The 25,004-nt window shown below is 44.6% G+C and overlaps 1 protein-coding gene across 1 annotated transcript in view; it reads left to right on the top strand.

The window, feature by feature from the left end:
• TEK (TEK receptor tyrosine kinase) overlaps positions 1–25,004 on the top strand; it is a 47,889-nt gene that overhangs the window by 20,338 nt on the left and 2,547 nt on the right. The window contains exons 6-20 of the mRNA XM_081893840.1: positions 1,232–1,372; positions 2,228–2,359; positions 3,755–3,909; positions 4,523–4,673; positions 6,370–6,525; positions 8,326–8,460; positions 10,182–10,475; positions 12,572–12,868; positions 13,986–14,152; positions 15,184–15,394; positions 17,097–17,207; positions 19,789–19,979; positions 21,208–21,321; positions 21,954–22,024; positions 24,083–24,123. Coding sequence (XP_081749966.1) covers positions 1,232–1,372; positions 2,228–2,359; positions 3,755–3,909; positions 4,523–4,673; positions 6,370–6,525; positions 8,326–8,460; positions 10,182–10,475; positions 12,572–12,868; positions 13,986–14,152; positions 15,184–15,394; positions 17,097–17,207; positions 19,789–19,979; positions 21,208–21,321; positions 21,954–22,024; positions 24,083–24,123 — 2,367 coding nt within the window. The remainder of the gene's footprint in view (positions 1–1,231; positions 1,373–2,227; positions 2,360–3,754; positions 3,910–4,522; positions 4,674–6,369; positions 6,526–8,325; positions 8,461–10,181; positions 10,476–12,571; positions 12,869–13,985; positions 14,153–15,183; positions 15,395–17,096; positions 17,208–19,788; positions 19,980–21,207; positions 21,322–21,953; positions 22,025–24,082; positions 24,124–25,004) is intronic.

Below are 25,004 nucleotides of genomic sequence, written 5' to 3' on the forward strand. Positions count from 1 at the left end.
AGCGATGTACTGCAGCCACACAATCAATCCATCGGTAGCTGAACTGGGTTCCACACAGTCACAAAAAGAGCCGCAAAAATGGAAACACAAAATAAATAGCAAAAACAAACAGGCCTCAGTGTAACACTCAAAATGGAAGTGTGGCACTCAAAACGGAGCGCGTTCTGCTTCCGAAAAAAGTTTGCAAACTGGAACACTTACTTCCAGGTTTGCAGTGTTTGGGTTCCAAGTTGTTTGAGTACCAAGGTGTTTGAGAACCAAGGGACCACTGTACAATACATTTTTTTCCCAACAGGTAAAACGTTAACCTTCAGCCGTTCCAAATGTTCATGACCAGGCATAGGCAAACTCGGCCCTCCAGATGTTTTTGGCCTACAACTCCCATCATCCCTAGCTAACAGGACCAGTAGTCAGGGATGATGGGAATTGTAGCCCCAAAACATCTGGAGGGCCAAGTTTGCCTACGCCTGGTCATGCCTCTGCTTGACAAAGTGTTTGTTCTGGAAATTACTGAGTTCCACATTTCATTCATGCATTCGCCTAGTTTGCACGTCATGGTAAACCGTAAACTGTCCTTACCATGAAGCAGCAGTGAACTGGTGCATGCTGCTCAGTTGAATCTGCCCCTCTCCTACCTGTGGTGCACAGTCAGGGCCGGCCCACCCATGAGGCAAGGTGAGGCAAGTGCCTCAAGCGGCAGGGTTCACGGGGCAGCAGATCCAGCCTCTGAGGAATGCATTGCCTGCTGCTGTGGCGTATGCCTTGGAGGCCAGATCAGCTGCCTCATTGGCCGCCATGACTGCTCTGCAGTGGCCTCTTGACAAATCTGAGTCTCCTCCTGCCATTTTGTACCCAATGTAGATCCTTATTCCTGCTTTGTTTGTGATGTAGATCTTTGTTCCACCCTTGTTCCTGATGTACTTGCCCTCTCTTCTCTGGTTGGGGAGGGAAGCGGGCACCATTTTGGTGTTCGTCTCAGGCACCAAAATGTATTGAACTGGCCCCATGTGCTATGAAGAAACAAGCCAGTTAGCCCAGAGATGGAAGCAAGAGAGGAATGGTAGACCAAACTGATGGGCTTTGCGGAGATGGCGAAAATGATTGGGAAAATCAGAAACCAGGAAGACCAGAATTTCAATAAAGAAGGGGGCGGGATTTATAACTTACCGTACCTTGCAGAGTCATAAGAGGGATACTTCATTGGTCTGACACTTTTCTTCTCCATTTACAGCTTGTGGAGAAAACAAATTTGGCAAGGCTTGCCAAGAGAGCTGTAAAGAAAAGTCAGGTTGCAAATCTTTTATGTTTTGCCTGCCTGACCCATACGGCTGTTCATGTGCCTCAGGATGGAACGGACTGCAATGTGATGAAGGTAAAATCATATACACGCTTTTACACTGGTGATGTGTGAAGGTGGTGTGGGGGGGCAGTGGGAGGGACAAAAAGTCACTTAAAAGCAGACTGTGGGCCAGATTGCTAGGTTTGTTTGTCAGACATTCAGAAACCAACAAGCCTGCTGTCCCAGCTATCTCAGCCTAGTTAGCCTAGTTAGCCCCCTAAAAACTCTGATACCCCATAATCTCCCACAGAGACTATCTTACACTGCGTTTAAAACCAAAATCTCATTTGAATAGAAACTGTTTCTCAGGCAGCTAGACCTAGTCTTTATAACCCTGTACCATCTTCCAGAAGGCAGAAGCTGAAAGAGATCATTTCCAGGGTGCGCACTATCCTGCGCTATCTCTGCAGCTTTCTTATGGCACCTGGAAGCATAGATTTGATCCAAGGTGCTCATCTCGCTTTTAGGCCAAGGGAGCCAGTGTTTGTCCACAGACAGCTTTCCAGGTCATGCGACCAGCAGGATTAAACTGCTTCTGGCACAACAGGACACTGTGACGGAAGCCAGAGTGCACAGTAACACCATTTACCTTTCCGCCACAACAGTACCTATTTATCTACTTGCACTGGTGTGCTTTCAAAACTGCTAGGTTGGCAGGAGCTGGGACAGAGCAACGGGAGCTCACCCGTCGTGGGGATTCGAACCACCGATCTTCTGATCAGCAAGCCCAAGAGGCTCAGTGGTTTAGACCACAGTGCCACCCGCGTCCCCAGTACACACAGAAATGCTCAAAGCAGATAACTGTTAACAAGCTGGCGCAGTCACCTGATTCATGAAATCCAGAACGATCCTTTTATTAACTCTTATCCTGCCTGTGTGTTCTTGCAGGGTGTAAGCCCGGTTTTTATGGGCCCGACTGCAAAGTCAAGTGCAACGGCTGCAGCAACCGGGGAACGTGCGACAGCTTTAAGGGCTGCATCTGCCACGTGGGTTGGCACGGTCTGGAATGTGAAAAAGAAGGTAAAGCAAAGGTAACACTGTAGTGCAACAAAAGTCTTTTGTGCTTCGTACGAAGGTTGTTATCTCTCTCTCTCTTTTTGCTAAAACTCGCTTGCCGTAGCTCAGTGGCAGAGAACATGCTAATAGCTTCCAGCATTTCTCCGATGAAAATAGGGATGTCCTAGACTGGTCAATAATAAAACAAAACAAAACAAAACAAAACAAAATAAATAAATAAAACAAAACAAAACAAAACAAATAAATAAAACAAAACAAAACAAAACAAAACAAATAAATAAAATAAAATAAAATAAAATAATTATTATTTATACCCCATCCACCTGACTGGGTTGCCCCAGCCACTCTGGGTGGCTTCCAACATATATAAAAACATAATAAAACATTAAATGTTAAAAACTTCTCTATACAGGGCTTCCTTCGGATGTCTTCCAAAGGTTGTATAGTTAGTTATCTCCTTGGCTCAGGGTTTGCATAACTCTGTACTCTCCAATAGGAACGTCCTAGACTAGTCTATTATTATTATTATTATTATTATTATTATTATTATTATTAATTAATACCCCACCCATCTGACTGGGTGGCCCCAGCCACTCTGGACAGCTTTCAACGTATATAGTAAAAGGGACTATTAGGTCCAGTCGTGACCGACTCTGTGGTTGTGGCGCTCACCTCGCTTTATTGGCCGAGGGAGCCGGCATACAGCTTCCGGGTCATGTGGCCAGCATGACTAAGCCGCTTCTGGCGAACCAGAGCAGCGCACGGAAACGCCGTTTACCTTCCCGCTGGAGCGGTACCTATTTATCTACTTGCACTTTGATGTGCTTTCGAACTGCTAGGTTGGCAGGAGGAGGGACCGAGCAACGGGAGCTCACCCCATCGCGGGGATTCGAACCGCTGACCTTCTGATCGGCAAGCCCTAGGCTCTGTGGTTTAACCCACAGCGCCACCCGCGGCCCTTCTCCAATGTATATAAAAACATAATAAAGCATTTTTAAAAATCTTCCCTATACAGGGTTGCCTTCAGATGTGTTCTAAAGGTTGTATTTCCTTGGCTTGTGCGTTGCATAACTCTATACCCTCCAACATTTCTCTGATGAAAATAGGGACATCCTAAGGAAAAGTAGGATACTCTGAGATCAAATCAGAAACTTGGATGGCTTCTGTAAATCTGGGACTGTCCCTGGAAAATAGGGACACTTGGAGGGTCTGCTATCATAAGCTGATTAATCCAATTAAATCTATCAACCCTGGTTTCTTAGCTTCCTGGTTGGAAATAGGATAGTGTGTTTTTCCCCAAACTGAGCCAGGGATACCAGGCCAGATCCCTTCTATCTCTGGTGAGAATGAACAACCTACATAGCATGCTGTAAATTCTTTTATCTCCCTCACACACAGGTGCAGCAGATGAATCACCTGAGATAAAGAACTTGCCCGGTGCTGTGGAGCTCAATGCCGGTTCGGAGTTCAGATCTAGCTGCATAGCTACCGGCAAGCCACTTCCTACAAAAGAAGAAATTAAACTGATAAAAAAAGATGGGACGGTCCTTAAGGTAAGTTGCTGATCGGTTCCCTCTTTTGAGTGTGCAGGAGCTGTATTATTATTAGTATTATTTATTATTATTGTTATTATTTATTAGTGTACTGCCCTATACCCATAGATCCTAGGGTAGTTCACAACATAAAATTACTATATAAAAAAACACAAAATAAAAATAAAAGCTCATCCTGCACTTTTAATAACTGCATGGAAAAGAGGATTTCAGCAGATGTAACTATTAAAAGTGTGGTGGCCCTATCCCGCAGCATAGTGATTCCTCAGATACTGTGCCCAAATAGACAAGATATCCTTTTAAGTGCATTACTAAGCCCTCTGCTGATATGCAACATTCAAAGGCTCCATTTGCTTTTGAATGACACTTCCCACTCCATCCCACCCACAAAATAGGATGAAACCAATTTGAACAGCAGCAAAATTCACCTAAATGAAATTTCTAGGTGAATTTTTGGAGCAACCTGCTTGGTAAAAATATCTAAGGGATGTCAAGGAAGGCAAAAAAAGAAGAAAAAAGAAAGAGGTTTCAGTAAATCCAGTGAACTGTTATGAGTGAGGTCTGCACATGTTTAATTTAAAAATTAATTTGTTTCTATTGTTTGCTGTTTTAGCCTAAACAAGTGGCAAATAGAAACCAGTCAGAAGTTACAGAAGCCACATTTCATGTTGAAAAAGTCCAGCCTTCTGATTCTGGAACGTGGGTCTACATTGTTGAGACAGTGGCGGGCATGGTGGAACAACCTTTCCAAGTCACAGTTAAAGGTAACTGATAACTGACTTCAGACTTGACTACACCAAAATATCTCACCCAAATCAGTGCGGCCTAAGTATGCACTTAAATGATGTTGATTGCAATAAAAAGGTAAAGGTAAAGAACCCCTGACAGTTAAGTCCAGTCATGAACGACTCTGGGGTTGCAGTGCTCATCTCGCTTTAGTGGCCGAGGGAGCCGGCGTACAGCTTCCGGGTCAAGTGGCCAGCATGACTAAGCCACTTCTGGCGAAACCAGAGCAGTGTATGGAAATGCCATTTACCTTCCCTACTTGCACTTTGAGGACTAAACTGCTTTTGGTGCAACAGGACACTGTGATGGAAGCCAGTGCGCACAGTAACACCATTTACCTTCCCGCCGGAGTGGTACCTATTTATCTACTTGCACTTTGACATGCTTTCGAACTGCTAGGTTGGCAGGAGCTGGGACCGAACAACAGGAGCTCACCCCGTTGCAGGGATTCGAACCACCAACCTTCCGATTGGCAAGCCCTAGTCTCAGTGGTTTAGACCACAGCGCCACTCACGTCCCATCATTGATTGCAATAGGCACACATTAATTAATGGATTGGTAAATCTTTGTTGATATTCAACGGTGATGCACCCTTAAGAGTCAGGTGTAGTTCCTCTGAGGGCAAGCCATGAGTTTTGCTGAAATGTTGATTTGAAGTAGAAAATGCCCTCAAAGAGGAGAAGGGAATTTCCCCCAGAATCCAGTCTGGTAAACACTATATGACTTTGGTGCTTTGTTTCCCATACTAATGAGAATGCCCAGAAGCAGAGGCCTCTGGAAATAATTTCAGTTGTCAAGGAAACCAAAGAACTGAGAAAGCAGTCAGCTAAATCTGACAGATGTAAATACCCACAGATCTTAAAGGCCCTTTGAGTCTTGCCTGCATAAGAGGAGGACAAAATGAGTCACTGGCAAAGAAGATCAACAACAGTCACCCAACGTTGACTTGAGTACAGTTTTGGGTTAGAGAAGAACAGTAGCTTTCGACCAAACGACACGGAGAGCATTGCTGTCAGGGAGTCCGATCAACTGTAGGGACACTTGATTTTCTTTGGAAAGAAAAATGGAATGAGTATGAGAAAGGGAATGGGGAGACAGAGGGAGAAGAACCTTGCCTGAAAAGGAAGATGGGCAATCAGTTCAGTCATGATGGCCAATGGGAAGTAAATGACTCGGTCTCTTAGCTGTGGTGGCATTAGTCACGTGACCGAAATCGAGCACACCCTAAAATACATCGCCAAACCTGGTGCTTGAAACCAGAGAGGCCTCTTATCCGTGGTGGCTGATGTCTGTTGGGTGTAAGGCAGGAGGTCAACAGTAGGTGGAGACAGAGCCAAAGAGAGGCAGAGCCAACTATAGACCGGTCTCCACTGCTCTCTAATGTCACCCGTTTCAAGAGCTGTTTCATAAGTTACCATTTCTGATGGGGAAACTAATCACTCTGCCATGCAATGTATGAATAACAGGTTTCTGTAGATTCCATACTAGGGGCTCACATTCTGAAAGGATGTATCAGGACAAAATGACATGAGGATTACTCCCTATAAGGCAGAGCAGCAGAATAAATATAATAATCGTATTCCTCCATTGCATGCCTCCTGATAATTCAGGAGACAGAAAAAAAAGCTTCATTACTATTTTTGATGTTGTTAAACAATTTATCTTCTTGACCAGTTCTTCCCATGCCTCAAAAAGCTCCAACACTGGTAGAAAGAGGACATAATTTTCTCCTCATTGATACAAATGCTGATATATATAGCGGGGATGGACCGATTGTCTCAACGCAGCTTCTCTACAAAACCGCCAAATTTCAGTGGAAGACCTTGGAAGGTAAGAGTTTATCACAAGAGTTTCTGCTTCTTCATATAGGCCACATGTTGGTGCTACCATTGTTTTATTTCCCCCCAAACGATCTGGACACTTTGGTCAGTAGCTTCTGATCATCATGGCTGCTTGCTACTTCCAGGATCTTGTCTTCAGCCCCCAGTTGTGGGGGGACAAAAACTGGAAAGGGGGTTAGGGCACTCATTTCCTGTTTGTGAGCTTGTGACTACTGAAGACAAGACACTGATCCATCAAAGTTCTTCTTACAGTTCCATGAGGGAGAATTTTAGCAGAGGTTCTTCAGCCCCTCACCAGCCTACAATTCCCAGGATTCTTTAGGTCTACCTAAACGGCCTCGGTCCAGTATACCTGAAGGAGCGTCTCCACCTCCATCGTTCTGCCCGGACACTGAGGTCCAGTGCCGAGGGCCTTCTGGCGGTTCCCTCACTGCGAGAAGCCGAGTTACAGGGAACCAGGCAGAGGGCCTTCTCGGTAGTGGCACCTGCCCTGTGGAATGCCCTCCCATCAGATGTCAAAGAGAAAAATAACTACCAAACTTTTATCAGGCATCTGAAGGCAGCCCTGTTTAGAGAAGCTTTTAATGTTTGAATAATGTTTAAAGGTTATTGTATTTTAGTGTTTTGTTGGAAGCTGCCCAGAGTGGCTGGGGAAACCCAGCCAGATGAGCAGGGTACAAATAATAAATTTTTTATTAATCATTATTATTATTATTACTATTACTTGAAAAGAAACTCTTGCATGGGCTGGTTGAGAACCCCTCAGTGAATATTCAAATCCCCCCAACAGTGGCACCCACCTTGTGGAACGCCTCCCATCAGATGTTAAGGAAATAAACAACTACCGGACATTAAGAAGGCATCTGAAGGCAGCACTGTTCAAGGAAATTTTTAATGTGTGACATTTTAATTTTTATTGTATCTTTAATATTTGTTGGAAGCTGCCCAGAGTGGCTGGGGTAACCCAGCCAGATGGGCAGGGTATAAATAATAAATTACTACTACTACTACTACTATTATTATTATTATTATTATTATTATTATTATTATTATTATTATACCACTGATACGGGCTTTGCAGTGTTAAAATGCTGATGCAGTTAACCCTGATTTGGGTGGTGGGCCAATGGTTAGCATCACACGTCAGTACACTGTTTGTGTTTAGCAGAGTGCTCGCAGTTGATGCGCCACCTTGCCTTGGTTGAGGTTGCATTGGGGCTGCGCCACACGACCCCGCTGTGTGAGCATGCCCTGCAGCATGTGTGCATGATGTCAGTATGCCTCCTCCTCCTCCTCCTCCTCCTCCTGCTACTCCTCCCCCTCCATATTATATCTTTATTCATCACAATACATCAAAAACGGTCTCAACACGGTTACAATTAAAGCACAAAACTTGTATTGAATCCCACAAAGGCGCTGCTTGTGGTGTGTCCCCAGTCCTACCTCTGGCAAATAGGTTTTTACATTGTTCCCCAAAACATTAAAATCTTTAAAATGCAGAGTCCAAGCAGAAAAGTCCTGATAATACTTTACTGAGCAACCTAGTTGAGAAGAAAGGAGCAAAGAGGTTTTGTCTTTCTTAGATCAGGTCCTGTATGTAGCAGGGAGACATATGACCAAACATACAGAGGAAAACTCCCTCAGAACTACACAGCCAACCAGAACACATGCGCCTCAGTAAACATCACACAACCTTTGAGCAAAAGAAGTATGTTTGTTTACAACTCTATCTTCCCTTATCACTTAGCAGTGCGTGTAATTCTGTTGTTGTTCCTCCTTTCAAATGCAGTCACTGAAAGGATCTGGAAGTTAAGCGATCTGGAACCCAAAACAGAATATTCCTTCTGTGTCCGGCTGACTCGCAGAGGAGAAAAGGGCGTTGGGCATCCTGGGCCAGAGGCCAGTTTCACTACAGCTGCTGTTGGTACGTAGGTCTTCATACCATTTTCATAAAGGGGATGCTCAATATCTTACAACTGTCTTCCTACCTGTGGCTACATTGTGTGCATGTACAGTGGTTCCTTGGTTCCTGAACGACTCAGTTGTTGAACAAATCGGCTTCCGAATTCCACAAACCCAGAAGTGAGTGTTCCGGTTTGCGAACGTTTTTTGGAAGCCGAACGTCCGCAGTGGCTTCGAATTGAGTGCAGGAAGCTCCTGCAGCCAATCGGAAGCCGCACCTTGGTTTTTGAACCATTCTGGGAGTCGAACGGACTTCCAGAATGGATTCTGTTCGAGAACCAAGGTACCACTGTATAGCCAGGTGCTTTTTTTTCAGCCAGAGCTCACTGGAACTCAGCTCTGGCACCTCTCGGGTGGGCGCAACTGCTATTCTGAGAGAACAAGGGAGAAAGCTCATGGTGAGCTCTGGCACCCCTTTTTCTAGAAAAATAGCACTGTGCATAGCCATTTGCATGTGGAAAAGGTATTTATCTAAAAGCGATAAATTGAGCATGCTGGTGTGTGTTTTTAAAGTAAAAATAACAATAATTTGAATTAGAGCCATTAAAGAGTACATTGTATACAATCTCACGCTTTGTTACTGTGCCCTAGTGGCGTATCATGCTAAGTCAAACTGGTTTTGACCTTAAAAGCCTTAAACGGCTCAAGACCACAAAACCTCTTTCCATATGAACCTACCCGGACCCTGAGATCATCTTCCAAGGCCCTCCTTCGTGTGCCTCCTCCTCGAGAGGTCCGAAGGGTGGCAACACGAGAGCAGGGCCTTCTCTGTAGTGGCTCCCTGTCTGTGGAATGCTCTCCCTAGGGAGGTTCACCTGGCGCCTTCACTATACACCTTTAGGCGCCAGGCAAAAACGTTCCTTTTTAACTAGTCCTTTGGTTGATCTTACTGACATCCAATACCCTTTTAGAATGTGGCCCCTTTTGGAGGTTTTTTATTGGGTTGTTGTTTTTAATTTGATTTTATATATTGTGATCTTATTTGTGAACCATCCTGAGACCTCCAGATATAGGGTGGTGTATAAATTCTAATGATAATGATAATGATAATGATATAAATAAATAAATAAATAAAATCCAGGTGTGCAAGCTCCTAGGGAGGAGATTGTGATAGCTTTGCACCTCCTTCATCACTTTGCAGCTGTACAGAGCTGACCCGTGGCTTGGCTTAGAGTGTCATCCAAAACAAGCTTGTGGTTGGGCATTCTCCCGACTAACCAATGAGCTGCATTATTTCCTTGACATCTGAAGGGAGGGCATTCCACAGGGCAGGCACCACCACCAAGAAGGCCCTCTGCCTGGTTCCCTGTAGCTTCAAGTCTCGCAGGGAGGGAACCACCAGAAGGCCCTCGGAGCTGGACCTCAGTGTCCGGGATGGACAATGGGGGCGGAGATGCTCCTTCAGGTATACTGGGCCGAGGCCGGGTAGTGGTGGGTAATGGTGGTTATCTTAAATAAAAATAAATATCCATGATAGCTCAATGGGCTCTCAGAGGCTAAACGCTAGGGACACAGAAGAGGCCCTCCGCACCTTGCTACTGTGCTTTCTGGAAACCCCTGGGCAGCCATAGTGGGGAACAAGATGGCGGACCACAAAGGACTCTTGGCATCATCTTGGCAGGTTCTTCTTTCGCTCTGAGGGGTTCCAGGGGCACTAACATTCCTTCTCACGACTCTCTAAAGGCCTCCCTCCGCCAAGGGGCCTCTCCCTCGTTCCTAAAGGCACGACGGCGCTGACCTTCTCTTGGCAGCCGGTGGGGCAGCAGGTGGGAGAGGACGTCCAACTTGAAGTGCAGTGTAAGAACGTGGATGATAAGAACGGGGGTGTCCCCATGACCGATCGGCTGGGGGGAAACAACTCCACCCTGGTCATCAAGAATCTAGAGCCCAGGCACCACTACAAGTGCCGAGTCCGTGTGAACAGCAAGTCCGAAGGAGAATGGAGCGACTATCTGGACGCGTGGACCTTCAGTGACCGTGAGTGAAGGGAGAGTCTAACAAGTCTAACACTTTGGATGACCTAGCAGGTCTCATTTGTAATTTGTACAGCATGGTCCACCCCAGGGCTGGGGAACCTCCTTTGCTCCTGGCATTGTGGATTCCAGTTCCCATCAGCCTCAGCCAGAATGGTCAATGGGTCAGGGAGGTCAAACGGCTCAGGAACGCCATACCTTTAAGGACCGCCTCTTTCCATAGGAACCTCCCTGGACCCTGAAATCATCCTCTGAGGCCCTTCTTTGTGTCTCTCCTCCATGTGAGGTCCCGAGGGTGACAACACGAGAATGGGGCCTTCTCTGTGGTGGCTCCCCATTTGTGGAATGTTCTCCCCAGGGAGGCTCACCGTTCCTCTTCAACCAGGCCTTGGGTTGATTACATCCAAGACCCTTTTAAAATGTGTTGTGGAAGCGGGGAGAGGGAGGTCATAGGTTTGTTTTTGTTTTTATTATGTATGTTTTGTGGGTCCCCCCCCCTTGTATTTTTATGCTGTGAACCGCCCTGAGATCTCATAATAACTGAGTGCCTGCTGACACCTAGTGGCAGCAAAAGGCATTTCATGCTCCTCACTTCATTCACGCTCAAGTATCTTGAAAGGAAAACTTATTTCAGGAATTCACGGACCTCATAATTATATTTCCTCACCAGGGCCAATACCGTTCCCTAACTTCTAAATCTGTCAGTTGATGAAACGATTCTTAGGTACTTTTAATTTCATTATTAACTTGCCTTTTAAATCCACCAATTAATGCAGCTTAAATAACTTTGCATACTGCCAAAACCTCAGCGGAGGAGGGTTTTCGGTTGTTGTTTTTTAAAGAGACACTGATTTATCAAAAGCATTTTAAAAACTCTTTTCTTTAGCTTAAGAAGGTCCCAGGGAAGCTCACAAAATTACTTAGTAGGGCTTGCATCTATAAAGCAGTTTATTCTAGAATCAGTGGAGACTGTACGCTTGTTTTTGTCTACATAGTCCACACACAAGGTAGAGCTATTGCATTATTATTATTATTATTATTATTATTATTATTATTATTATTATTATTATTATTATTTTGCCCCTGAAAAGCATTTCTTGAGAAACTGGTTTCTTTCCTGGAACAACTGGTTCTGCATTTCAGACTGGTTCTGCATTAGCCCACATGTGAAACAGGCTAACACTTTACCTGCAAAACATTTGGGAGGTATTATCCCACATGAAGTTCTTGAAGATGTGTCAGAGTGCTTGCTGAAATCATCAGTTGAACATGTTGCATCCATTAAAAGTTAAAGAGAAGAACGTGGTGTAAGATGCAGCTCAGGGGGCTGGGGATTAAGGAGTGCATCAATAGAAATGGCAGAACGACCCCTCCAAAAATAAAAATAAAATCTTTTGCAAGCTAGGGCTCACAGTATTTTAACAGGCTGAAATCAGGGGCAGCAACTATAGGGGGCAGAAGGGGCTTCGCTCGCCTTAATATTTGTGGGCAGGGAGCTGAGCCTCCCCAATATTGAGGGGGAGTGTACCCATCCCCCAATGCAGGGGGAAGCGCTCACACACCAGCCAGGGGTGGGACGCTCAGAGGGGTGCATGATGTCATGTGTATGATGTCACACAACTCCGGACCCCCTCAATGGTGGGGGGGCAAGTCAGTACCCCTGGCTGCAATCCTATGCACACTTCCTCAGAAGTAAATCCCACTTATAAATCTGGTACCTTGGTTCTTGAACGTCTCCGTTGACAAACGTTTCAGAACCCGAACGCCGAAAACCCGGAAGTAAATGCTTCCATTTTCGAATGCGCCTCAGAAGTCGAACGGCTTCCACTGCGTGTTTTTCAATTTTCTCAATTGCAGTTGCAGCCTTTGCGCCTTGGTTTTCAAACATTTCGGAACTCGAACGGTCTTTCGGAATGGATTACGTTCGAGAGCCAAGGTACCACTGTATACTATTTTATTTGTTGTTGCCAAGTTTTGAACTCACAAGGCCAGCTCAATTCCTGAATCATTGCAAGTGATGAAAACAACTCCACGTGACTTTTCGTAGTCGATGCGCAGTGTGATGCGAAACAGAAGCTAATACACTTGTTTCTTTGCTAGAACGTCCCCCTGCACCTGATAACTTCACAATTATAAACGTCACTGACTCCTCGGCTGTCATCTCTTGGTCAACTGCGGTGGGGCATTCCATCTCCTCCATCATTCTCAGCTACAAAGGCCGTGGCAAGACAGAGCACAACCACATCGATGTCACCATAAAAAACACTACCGTCACCCAGTACCACCTCAAGGGTCTTGAACCAAACACCGAATATGTGGTTCAGATAAGGGCACAGAACAACGTCGGGCCAAGCGATAATCTTTCGGCTGAACTGAAAACCCTCCCAGAAATGAAAGGTTAGTTTTAGCAGAGATCAGGGCATCTCATGTACCGGTAGCAAGTTTATTCCAAATGAATTGAGTCCCAGAAAAAGCTGCAAAATGCATGCTGTGGTTGATAGGATTTCTATGGTAATGCTTTAACTGCTGTTGTTTTGCCATTTGTGTGTATGTGGCTTGTGTATAATTAGGACATTATAGACCCTAATTTCCCACGAGCAGAACTTCACTCATGTGAATGGAGGGAAACTCCTTTGCAGAACTTTTATCAAACTTTCCTGCCTGTGGTCTGCAGTTATGCTCTCAGTACCTCAAAATGTTTATTCGGCTTTATGCCCATCATGAAACACATCACAACAAAACAAATCAAATAAAACTGTGGACTTGTACAAACCACAAATAGTATAACACAGTTCACAACTCACAAGGACAAATATTAGCCATTCATAAGAAAAGTTTAAGATTAAAATTAAAAATTTTAGGCACTTCTCAGTACCGATGCTTTCTAGAGCAGGCAATTGGAAATAGAATATTGTCAACACTAGATACAAGGACAGGGTGTAAGAAACACAAGTTAAAGCATCGCAGGAAAATTATGCTGTCAGGGTGAATGCACTGTTCGGACCCACTTCTGCCAAAATGGATTATAGGACAAAATCCAGAAAACCTAAAGTCCATTGAAGCATGTGAGTGAGTCCCTGTAGAATAGTGGGTAGACATGGCAGACGACACAGCGATTTCTCCAAAGCAGCTCTTTATTTTGTAAGCTGGAACAGAAAACTGAACAGCAAACAGCTCAGCCGGCCTGCTTTTATAGGCAGCTGGCTGTCAACATTGTAGCAACAACAACCCAGAGTTTCCCGCCTAAAATAACTGACGTGGACCTGAGTGAAAACTATCTACAGACCTGAGTGAAAACTATCTACAGTATCCCCCTGCTGGCCCAGGGTGAAACTACACTACATAACAGTCCTTTACATCCCTCTGGTTTCATAAAGGCATCTGGCTTTAATTAGCTCGCACCAATATTCCCCTGCCTTTGATTTTATGCCTGTGAAATTTGGGTTCTAGTATTTGTCGATGAGGTACTGAATTCAACTTCTTTTGATTTATTATTTTATTTTAATGCATATAGTTCCCACAGTTCCATTTGAGCACAAAGGAGGGAGAATGCTACTGATTGCTATCTTGGGCTCTGCAGGGATGACCTGCCTGACAATTCTGCTGGCCTTTTTCATCATGCTGCAGCTAAAGCGTGCAAATTTCCAGCGGCGAATGGCCCAGGCCTTCCAAAACGTGGTTGTAAGTCCTTTGGTTTTCCTTGAGGATAGATCTGCGAATGAGGCATTAAGTGAAGAGTACACGCGGGTGGCACTGTGGTCTAAACCACAGAGCCTAGGGCTTGCGGATCAGAAGGTTGGCGGTTCAAATCCCCGCGATGGGGTGAGCTCCCGTTGCTCAGTCCCTGCTCCTGCCCACCTAGCAGTTCGAAAGCACACAGTGCAAGTAGATAAATAGGTACCACTCTAGCGGGAAGGTAAATGGTGTTTCCGTGCACTGCTTTGGTTCGCTAGAAGTGGCTTAGTCATGCTGGCCACATGACCCGGAAGCCATCTGTGGACAGACGTCAGCTCCCTTGGCCTATAGAGCGAGATGAGTGTGCAACCCCAGAATCATCCACAACTGGACCTAACGGTCAGGGGTATCTTTACCTTTACCCCTTTCAAATACAGTTTGATGAGCGTTTCCCATTTCAAATTGGTTAATCTTAAAGGTGTCACACAGAACTGTTAACACGGGACTGCCAAAATGGGAAATGATTTTTCCCCTCCCCTAAACATTCCTGTATCAAAATTGGTTTTGCTTGTAACTTACTTAAAACCTTGATTGTTACCCTAAGTGGTGATACTTTACAAAAACCAAACCCACTGACAGATCACGAGATGGGTGGGCTGCGCCTAGTAAAATTTAGGAGGAATTATACCAATTCATGCAGATATGATAAAAGTAACCAGATATAACAGGATTCATTCCACACTTGTATTCCTGCAATGCAGGTTCATATTCCCTCTGGAAAATCTTTGCCTACTTTCCTTCGGTCAGTTAAATTGACTATATGTTTATGGGTGCTTTTAAGCCAAGGAAAACCTATTCCGCTGCACACCAATACAAGTGGTGTTTTTTAACTCATTTTAGAGAAACGTCATCTTCACAGAACAACACCACTTCACACAACAAGATTACATAAATATGCTTTTAATGCATCCCGTTCTGAGTTGTTATCTTCTTCTGTACCAACCACTAAATAGTGTTTGCCTAACTTTTCCCCCCAGAGAGATGAACCGGCTGTGCAGTTCAATTCAGGAACTCTTACTCTGAGCAGGAAAGCCAAAAATAGCCCAGAACCCACAATCTACCCAGTTCTGGAGTGGAATGACATCAAATTTCAGGATGTGATTGGAGAAGGCAACTTTGGCCAAGTTCTCAAAGCACGAATCAAGAAGGATGGCTTGCGAATGGACGCAGCCATTAAAAGGATGAAGGGTGAGTCTTTGCGGGAGCCTCTTAAGGTGGCAAATCTGTAGGAGAGATTTGCATGTTGCTAATACCTGGCCTCGAATCATGGCCTTTTAAATGTTGGCTTAACGGCAGTGGCGTAGCGTGGGTTGTCAGCACCCGGGGCAAGGCAAGTAATTTGCGCCCCTAACCCATGGATTTGCACCCCCTAACCCTAACCCCCAGATGTTGCGCCCGGTGCAGCCGGCCCCCCTGCACCCCCCACGCTACGCCACTGCTTAACGGGCCAACCGTATTATATGCAAAAGCATGTAACAGAGCCTGGATGCAGTTCTTTTTTTAAAAAGTGGGAATGAGAAGAGAAGCAATAGGGTCAGGATCTGCCTTTGTTTTTGTTTTTTATGACCATTTATTAATTTTCCAAAAATATAACATCAAAAATAAACATAAAACAATATATAAAGAAATAGAAAAAAAATGAGAAAAGAAACGAAAAGAAAAAACCATCTTAATAAAAAAATTCAAACCATAATTTTTGCTTCACTTCCCTCCCCCTCTTAGTTTCATTGTTTAATGCTTGTTCATGCATGTCCTTATAATCTTAATAATCCATTTTTTAGACCTTGTTCATCTTAACACAAGTGAGTTTTTTAAAGTTACACTAACGTAAACATCTATACACAAAGCTTAAAAAGTGGGCATGAAACCTTTACCCCCCTTTTTTTTATTCAAAGTCCTCTTTCTGTCTGTAGGGTCAGGATCTGCTTAACCACTTCCCTGTGGGAATATTGTTTGACATAGCGGGCTTGCCACCAGCTGAAAATCCGCATTTTCCAAATACGTTTTGTCCATCGTTAATGGGAAAGCAAATTTAAACAAGAAAAATCAACATGCCACCATTCCAGCAGGAACATCATATGGTTCTCCCCCCACCAAATAAAAAATAAAAAAATTGGAAGGTGCAAGTAACATACTGTACAAGGAGGATCAAGGGAGAGTGTGGATGAGCCCAGCATCAAACAATTCTTATCCCACGCTTTCTAGTGAATCTTCCCCATCACTTTCCTTACTGTAGGAAGTCTATTTGGGGAGAGGGGTATTGTGCAAGAAGGTCAACCTGAACTTCCAGGCATGTGACCAAATCTCACCTGGAAGCACATTTTAAAAAAATACAGTATTTTTCGCTCTATAGGACGCACCCAACCATAGGACGCACCTTGTTTTAGAGGGGGAGAACAAGGGGGGGGAAATCTCCCCCTCGCTGCTCAGCGCCCCTTCAGCGAAGCGGCAGGAGAAACGGAGCCCCTTCCATTTCTCCTCCCGCTTGGCTGAAGGGGCGCTGCGCAGCTCTCCCTCTCTGCTGAAGCCAGGAGAGTCTTGCTCTCACGGATTCAGCAAAAGGAACCTGAAGCCTGGAGAGGGGTCGGTGCGCACCAACCCCTCTCGCTCTCCCGGCTTCAGCAAAAGCAACGCGGAGCCTCTGTGCTTCGGAGGCTTCGCGTTACTATCACTGAAGCCAAGGAGCCTGCATTCGCTCCATAGAACACACACACATTTCCCCTTAACTTTTGGAGGGGGAAAATTGCGTCCTATAGAGCGAAAATATGGTAAATTATTATGACGTACGGTTTTGTGGGCTAAAGCCCATTCCATCAGGTGCATTAAACAAACACATGGTAAACATTGTAGGAGGAACTGATGTACAGCACTTTCTTTTTTTAATTTGCAGAATATGCCTCCAAGGATGATCACAGAGATTTTGCTGGGGAACTGGAAGTACTTTGTAAACTTGGACATCACCCCAACATCATAAACCTTTTGGGAGCATGCGAACACCGAGGTACAATGCTTTTCTTTTTCAGTTTTGATAAGAGTTTTCAACACACGAGACAATAAAAACCCAATTAGTTTAAAAATGATTTTAAAAATACAGAAAAAGAAGTAGGATAAAAGAGGGAGAGAGAAACGGAAGAAAAAGGAGGAAAGAGAAATAAAACAACAACAACGTTGTGTGTGTGTATACAGAGCTCTCAATCACAATTAAATCTACATTCTGAATCTTCCCAGCTCTCACCTGCTACAATGCTTTTCTAGAGGTGTTTGTTTTAGAGTTCTGTGGCTACGTTTGTTTTAAAACATATTCAAAATAAGATCAGCTGGAATTTGTGCACAGGTAGACAGGTTGCACAATTTTTTAAACACAAAAAGGCACGCACACACGTGCGCATGCACACACACACACACACACACACATATGTATATTCCTGTTTGATGATATGCTTCAGGCACCACACAAATACAAAGGCATCTCTTCCAGAATATGAAAGCACCGATTTTCAAGAAGAATCCTTTCTCTCTGGTGAGGACTCGAAAACTGTCACTTGCCAAAGCAGAAAAGACTCTTTCTCAACCAGTTGCGCTTCTGAGAGTGGCAAGATGCATAGCATATACACCTCTGATGCAGAATGCCTTGGGTGGGGTGGACAGGATCAAATGGAACGAGGCAGTCTTCCAGAAATCCTGGCCTCAAGCTTTTGACGGCTTTGTAAGAAAGAAGCATCCCTTTGAATCCTGCCCAGAAATGAACAGGGAGTGTTGCTGCTTTTTGCCCTGTTTTAAAGTTTCAGCCAGTGCAGGCAAAAAAAAAGAGTAAAGGTAAAGGACCCCTGGACGGTTAAGTCCAGTCAAAGGTGACAATGGGGTTGCGGCGCTTATCTTGCTTTCAGGCCGAGGGAGCTAGCATTTGTCCACAGACAGCTTTCTGGGTCATGTGGCCAGCAGGACTAAACCGCTTCTGGCACAACGGGACACTGTGAAGGAAACCAGAGTGCATGGAAATGCCATTTACCTTCTCATTGCAGCGGTACCTATTTATCTACTTGCACTGGCATGCTTTCGAACTGCTAGGTTGGCAGGAGCTGGGACAGAGCAACAGGAGCTCACCCCATTGTATGGATTCGAACCACTGACCTTCTGATCAGCAAGGCAAAGAGGCTCAGTGGTTTAGACCAGTGTTCCCCAACCTTGGGCCTCCAGCTGTTTTTGGACTACAACTCCCATCATCCCTCGCTAGCAAGACCAGTGGTCAAGGATGATGGGAATTGTAGTCCAAAAACAGCTGGAGGCCCAAGGTTGGGGAACACTGGTCTAAACCACAGTGCCACCCGCGTCCTTTCAGCCAGTACAAAGTGGGATTGGCTCACTTCCACAGTTGAGGGCCACTGGAGGTACATTTCTCCAGTGCTCCAACATCTGCACTGACTTCCTGTTCCAATGTGAGCACAGGCTGTCTTGGCTGCCTCAGGATTAGCACTTGGAGAATTAGTTTCATTTAATACCTGGGGTGGGGAATCTGCTACTCCCATCATCCCCCAGCTGGCATGGCCAACAACATGGGTTGACAAGAGTGGTACTGCCCTACCTCTGCTATAAAAGATGGAAGATCATCTCCCAGAGTAGAATCTGAGTCAAGAAGACTTGACTTGCTTGACTTGACTTGCTTTTCCCATTTGCTCAGTACATACTGGGTACAGTACCTTGATTCTCAAACTTAATCCATTCTGGAAGTCCGTTCCAAAACCAAAGCGTTCCAAAACCAAGGCACACTTTCCCATAGAAAGTAATGCAAAACGGATTAATCCATTCCAGACTTTTAAAAACAACCCGAAAAACAGCAATTCAACATGAATTTTACTATCTAACGAGACCATTGGTCCATAAAATGAAAGCAATAATGTACTTTACTATAAAATAAACAGTATTGTAGATGATTAAAATTTAAATTTAAATTTATTCTTAGCTGCACTGATGATAGTCATTGGATGGGAGGCTTTTATCCATTTCCACAGTCACACAATCAATCAATAAATCCATCGAACAGTAGCTGAACTGGGTTCCACACAGTCACAGAAACAAATTAACCGAGAAAGCCTCAAAAACAAAAAACACAGGGTAAATATCAAAAATAAAAGCACTAAATATAAGCTCCAAATATCACCTCAGAACACTGCAATCAGAAATGGAAGGCTTGAATGGAAGGCGACAGTAAAAACAGAAGCTCAGGACTCAAAACGGAGCACGTTCAGCTTCCGGGGGAAAGTTTGAAAACTGGAACACCTACTTCTGGTTTTGCAGTGTTCGGGTTCCAAGTTGTTCAAAAACTGAGGTACCACTGTATTGGAAACACCGAAGGCAAGAGAAGTGGTGGGTAGGATAGGATTTGCATTAGAACCTTTCATCCTGCAGGGATAGCATAGAGAGAACTGAAAATCTTTGGTCAGCTTCATTTGGGGCAGGGGTGAGGAGGGGGGAAAGGCTCTGGGCCCCCCAAACCCTTCAAGATGCCCTGCCCCCCAAGACTCCTAAATTTGGAAAGCCAACATTTTTTGCACAGGCTCTCTGAACTCGCTGTTTTATGCCAGGGTACCTCTACCTCGCCATTGAATATGCTCCCCACGGAAACCTGCTAGACTTCTTGAGGAAGAGCAGGGTCTTAGAGACCGACCCAGCCTTTGCCATTGCCAACAGCACAGCCTCCACACTCTCCTCGCAGCAGCTACTGCACTTTGCAGCGGATGTGGCCCGAGGGATGGACTACCTGAGTCAGAAACAGGTAGGTTGTTTTGTTTCATTTTGCTATTGCAAGTTATTTACCGAGTCTTCCACTAGGGTTGCCACCCATCTTGTGTAATATTTCAATGTAAAAATGCTATCATGGAATCAATATAGGATAGATGAATCAATACAGGATACAGTTTTGCTGATTCTCCCTCTGTCTCTCCCCCCCATACTCTCCAACACTTTGAAGCCAAAATCCAGGACACCATCTTGCCGGACACCATTTTGCCAATTTTTTTTGTCGTGGAACACGGTGTCTATTTTTGTTGCGATTTTTCACCATGCTCCCCGCACTCGGAAAAAGTGCTTTTTCACGCACAGCACCCACAAACTCGACTTTGGGGGCGCTGCACAAATTCACATGCAGGGGGAAAAAACACTATTAGGGGCAGGGAATTGTGCCACGAAATCTCATGAGATCATGGGAACCCAAATGGCTCTTTTATGCTCTTGCAATAAAAAATGGTTTGTCCCAGTCTGGGACACTAGCAAGGTATGCAGTCCCCCACCCCATTCTGTCCTGTATTTTGCCACACCAAAGCTAGCAACCCTATCAGCGACAGGGGTGGGGAAGTCCGTTGACCTACTTCCTAGGTGCAGTATCGCTGTGGGGCACTGTCACCTCCCGCCAGAGCCCCCCGACAGGAACTGCTCAGCCGGTGGATTCCTGGCTCCCCTCTGACGGCCGGGGAGATCAAATACTGCCTGCCTGCCTAATTGGCCAATCACATGCAGGTGTATGGATTGTAAGCTGGAGGAAGGGAGGGCCTGACTGAGCCTGCAAGCTTTACTCAAGTCTGCCCCCCCTGCATTTGAATAGCCTGCCTCTTCCCCTACAACAGGCATAGGCAAACTTGGCCCTCCGGATGTTTTGGGACTACAACTCCCATCATCCCTAGCTAACGGGACCAGTGGTCAGGGATGATGGGAATTGTAGTCTCAAAACACCTGGAGGGCCGAGTTTGCCTATGCCTGCCCTACAACAACCACACCTCTCATCATCCCTGACCATTGGCCAAGCTGTCTAGTTGGAGTTCAGCAATATTTGGAGGGCTACAGGTTCTGCGACCTCATAATTACCAGCCAAAAGCCCGTGAAGTATGCACAGGGCTTAAGTTGCAATAAGCCTTTGCAATGTGTGATGCACACATCAGAAAGAAAGGACAAACATTTTCTATTTTGGGGAGAGAGAGAAAAAGCAGCAATGTTTTTGTTTCCTTTAGTTTATCCACCGGGATCTGGCAGCAAGGAACATCTTGGTTGGAGAAAACTATGTTGCGAAAATAGCAGATTTTGGACTGTCTAGAGGCCAAGAGGTTTATGTTAAAAAGACAATGGTAAGAAAGACCAAATTTGTTAGCTATGTTTCTTGCGCAGAGGTAACAACTGCCCTTTGATATTACCTGTAAAAAAATGAAATTCCTCTTCAGAAGCAGCAGAAATTAAAAATGGAGCTTCCTATAACATCTGAGAGGACAAAGGCTGCAGTCCTGTTGAAACTACTGGGACTTAAGCCTAAAGTCTAATAGTTTAGGACTGGGACAGTGGACAGTTAAGGGGGAAGTTTTCAGCTTTTGTTATTTGTAGATTTCACCCATTCAGAGTTGGAGAACCAGCTGCTACATGTGACAAAAGATGAGTTGAGATGAGTTTTGCATTTCCACAAACCTCAGAGTTCATCAATGCAGGAGCAAGATCAAAGTGCAAACTTCATAATGTACAGATTTGAAAACCTTCGCCAGTGCCACTCTAGATGCATCCCTGGTTCTCTTGTGCATGGGGGAACAACAAAAAACAAACATGGGGGAAGTATCCATCAATTTAAGGGCAAGGAGCCAGTCTGCAAAGGGCTGCTTACAAAGAAGTCTAACTATCGAAATGAAGGGGAAAGCCATTCTGGGTTAGGGGATAATGCATCAGAACAGAACTGTTGTGAGGCTGTAACACCATTCCAAATTCATTGTTCTAGGGAAGGCTTCCAGTGCGATGGATGGCGATTGAGTCCCTAAATTACAGCGTGTATACCTCAAACAGTGATGTGTAAGTGACTCCGTTTATGTAGTTTCTGACTCTGTGATGCTGGGATTTAAAGTGACCTTCAGTAATGCAGATGCATTGGAAAGGTGGGATAAAAATTCATAAATAGATTTGTAACAATACAGTGGTACCTCGGGTTAAGTACTTAACTCGTTCCGGAGGTCCATACTTAACCTGAAACTGTTCTTAGCCTGAAGCACCACTTTAGCTAATGGGGCCTCCTGCTGCTGCCGCACTGCCGGAGCACAATTTCTGTTCTCATCCTGAAGCAAAGTTCTTAACCTGAAGCACTATTTCTGGGTTAGCGGAGTCTGTAACCTGAAGCGTATGTAACCTGAAGCATATGTAACCTGAGGTACCACCGTACAGTGGTACCTTGGGCTAAGAACATACCGCATTTTTTGCACTATAAGACACACTTTTCCCCTCCTAAAAAGTAAGGGGAAATGTGTGTGTGTGTCTTATGAAGCGAATGCAGGCTTCACGTTGCTTCTGCTGAAGAGGGATAGATCCCTCTTGCTCTCCTGGCTTCAGGGATAGCCTCCCGAAGCCTCCTGAGCAGAGCGTCACCCCGGTATGGCTCCCCTTCATCACATACACAGCCCAACAAGACAATGACAAGAACCCACCAACAACATACGAATCAATATGGCTAACCTGATCCAAAACACCCACCCACCCCACTCACACACAAAAACAAAGTTCAGCACAGCCAATCACGAACAAGCCACCGCACCCTAGTCCAACCACAATTTCTCTCACCACCAAAGGAACACAAGCAAATAGCAAAGAGAACCTGCACAAGTGACACTGACACAAAAACCCACACATACATTAAGCAAAATAGAAATATCGCCTCCCGACCCCACCCCACCCCCACCCACCATGGCCCCACCCACCTCTTCTCCCCTTTTTTCTTCCTAATGTAACCCTAATGTCTCAACAAATGAAACTGACCTATGGAAAATGTAACTTGAAAAAAGAGACCAAGAAAACTTTAATAAAATGTTTAAAAATAACAATAATCTGCCTTCATGGAATTCAAAATTGTAATGCAATGGAATGCAATTTTTAACAAAATCAATATGGATATTTAATGCCTCAGGCCACCTGATTGAAGCTTGTGGACCACTGGCAGCCCACAAACCACAGTTTGGGAACCCTGTGTTAGAGGTTTTAAGCAGAGGCTGGTTGACAGGTCTATCTGAGACACTGTAGCAATGGATTTTCTCCATTAGTGGATTAGAGGATGGAGAGGTCCTGTCCTGGTCTAGCATATGATGCAAATGGGAACAAATATTCCAGTGCTTACCTGGACATTCCATTGACTTGGCTGGGACCAACTACCATTGGTCTCCTTCTCTAGGATAGCATACAATGTTTGTCAACCATCACGCTGTTAGCAATGGTTTTCAGTGCAGAAGTTGAGCTTTTAAATGCTATGCAAGTTCCCTGTATGTTTACAAGGCAAAGGTTTTACATTTTAAGAAGCGATTGTCTGATTGCGTCCTTTTATTTCTATTACTTCTGCTTCATTTCTTTTAAAATAGATGTGTTCATGCCAGTTTAACTGGAAAAAAACCAACTTATTTTCAAGCACATTGAGGTTTATTTGTGGTTTTGTATTTAGTTGTCTTCTTCATAATAAAAATAGGGAAGGGGGAGGCAAAACGAATATTTTTTGTAATGGCGCAAGTATCTTGGACCTGATTTTAGCTGTAATAATTATAGGTGTGTGCCTGTTTAACTAGCACTAGATATTTTATAATACCCAGTACTTCTAAATACAGTGGTACCTTGGTTTACAACCATAATCTGTTCTGAAAGTCCATTTGTAAAACAAAACAGGTTGTAACCCAAGGCTTTCGCCAATGGGGCCTCCAAAAGAAATTTGTTCATAATAAAAATATATGGGTTGTAATCCAAAAAAAGGTTGCAAACTGGGACATGTACTTCCAGATTTGACGTGTATGTAATCCAAAACGTATGCAAACCAAGTCATATGCAAACCACGGTACCACTGTACAATTGTTACAGCTTTTCTTTTTATTCTTTTCATAGGTGGTCATATGGCGTGCTATTATGGGAAATAGTTAGCTTAGGTAAGTAATGCGTGTGCTTTTAGCATCATTATTTTGGTTAAGAATATGAGAACAACATAGCTGGAGCAGAACAAGGGTCCATTTTGTCCATTGCAGTAATTTCTTTGCTTACATCCAGCAACTATTCTTTAAAGATACACTGCCTTTGAACATGGAGATTCAATTTAGCTAGAATCGCTCAGTGGCAATCACTGACCTCTTCACTATGAAAGCCAGCAGGTCTTGGTACGTTTGAAAGGGTGAAACTTTATCCTGCCAAAATGCAAGAAGCCCCAACTGTATTGGCATCCTGCTAGCTTTTGAAGACACACCTGTCTCTCTACCCGAGTCTCTCTCTACCCGAGTCTCCCCCATTTTAGTTGCTGTGTTGTTTTAATTATGGACATTCATAATGTTTGTGTAATTGGTTTTTATACTTGTAAACCACTAAGAAGTCTGTGAGCACTATGTAAATTCTTAATAACACAACTCAACTAAAGCCCTTTGTGAGAGCTCTCAGACATATATGATTGACAAAGTATAATATGCGATGACAAAATGATACAAATCAGTTGTTATTCAAATCCTTCAGACCTCAGTGTCATCACTATCTCTGGGGGCAAGGAGTTCTGTAAGCAGATTACCGTATTTTTCGCTCTATAACACGCACCCGACCATAACACACACGTAGTTTTAAGAGGACGAAAATCCGTAGGCATGCCACCCGTAGGCATTCCCTCCATAACACGCACAGACATTTCCCCTTACTTTTTAGGAGGAAAAAAGTGAGTGTTGTGGTGCAAAAAATACGGGGTGGGAGCAGGAACTGGGGTCCAGAAGCCAGGAATCAGGAAGCCAGGAGTCCGAGGGTCAGAGAGCCGGGAGTCAAGTAGCCAAGGGTC

The sequence above is a fragment of the Podarcis melisellensis genome, assembly GCF_964234715.1.
Source record: "Podarcis melisellensis genome assembly, chromosome: 17".
Lineage (NCBI taxonomy): Eukaryota > Metazoa > Chordata > Lepidosauria > Squamata > Lacertidae > Podarcis > Podarcis melisellensis.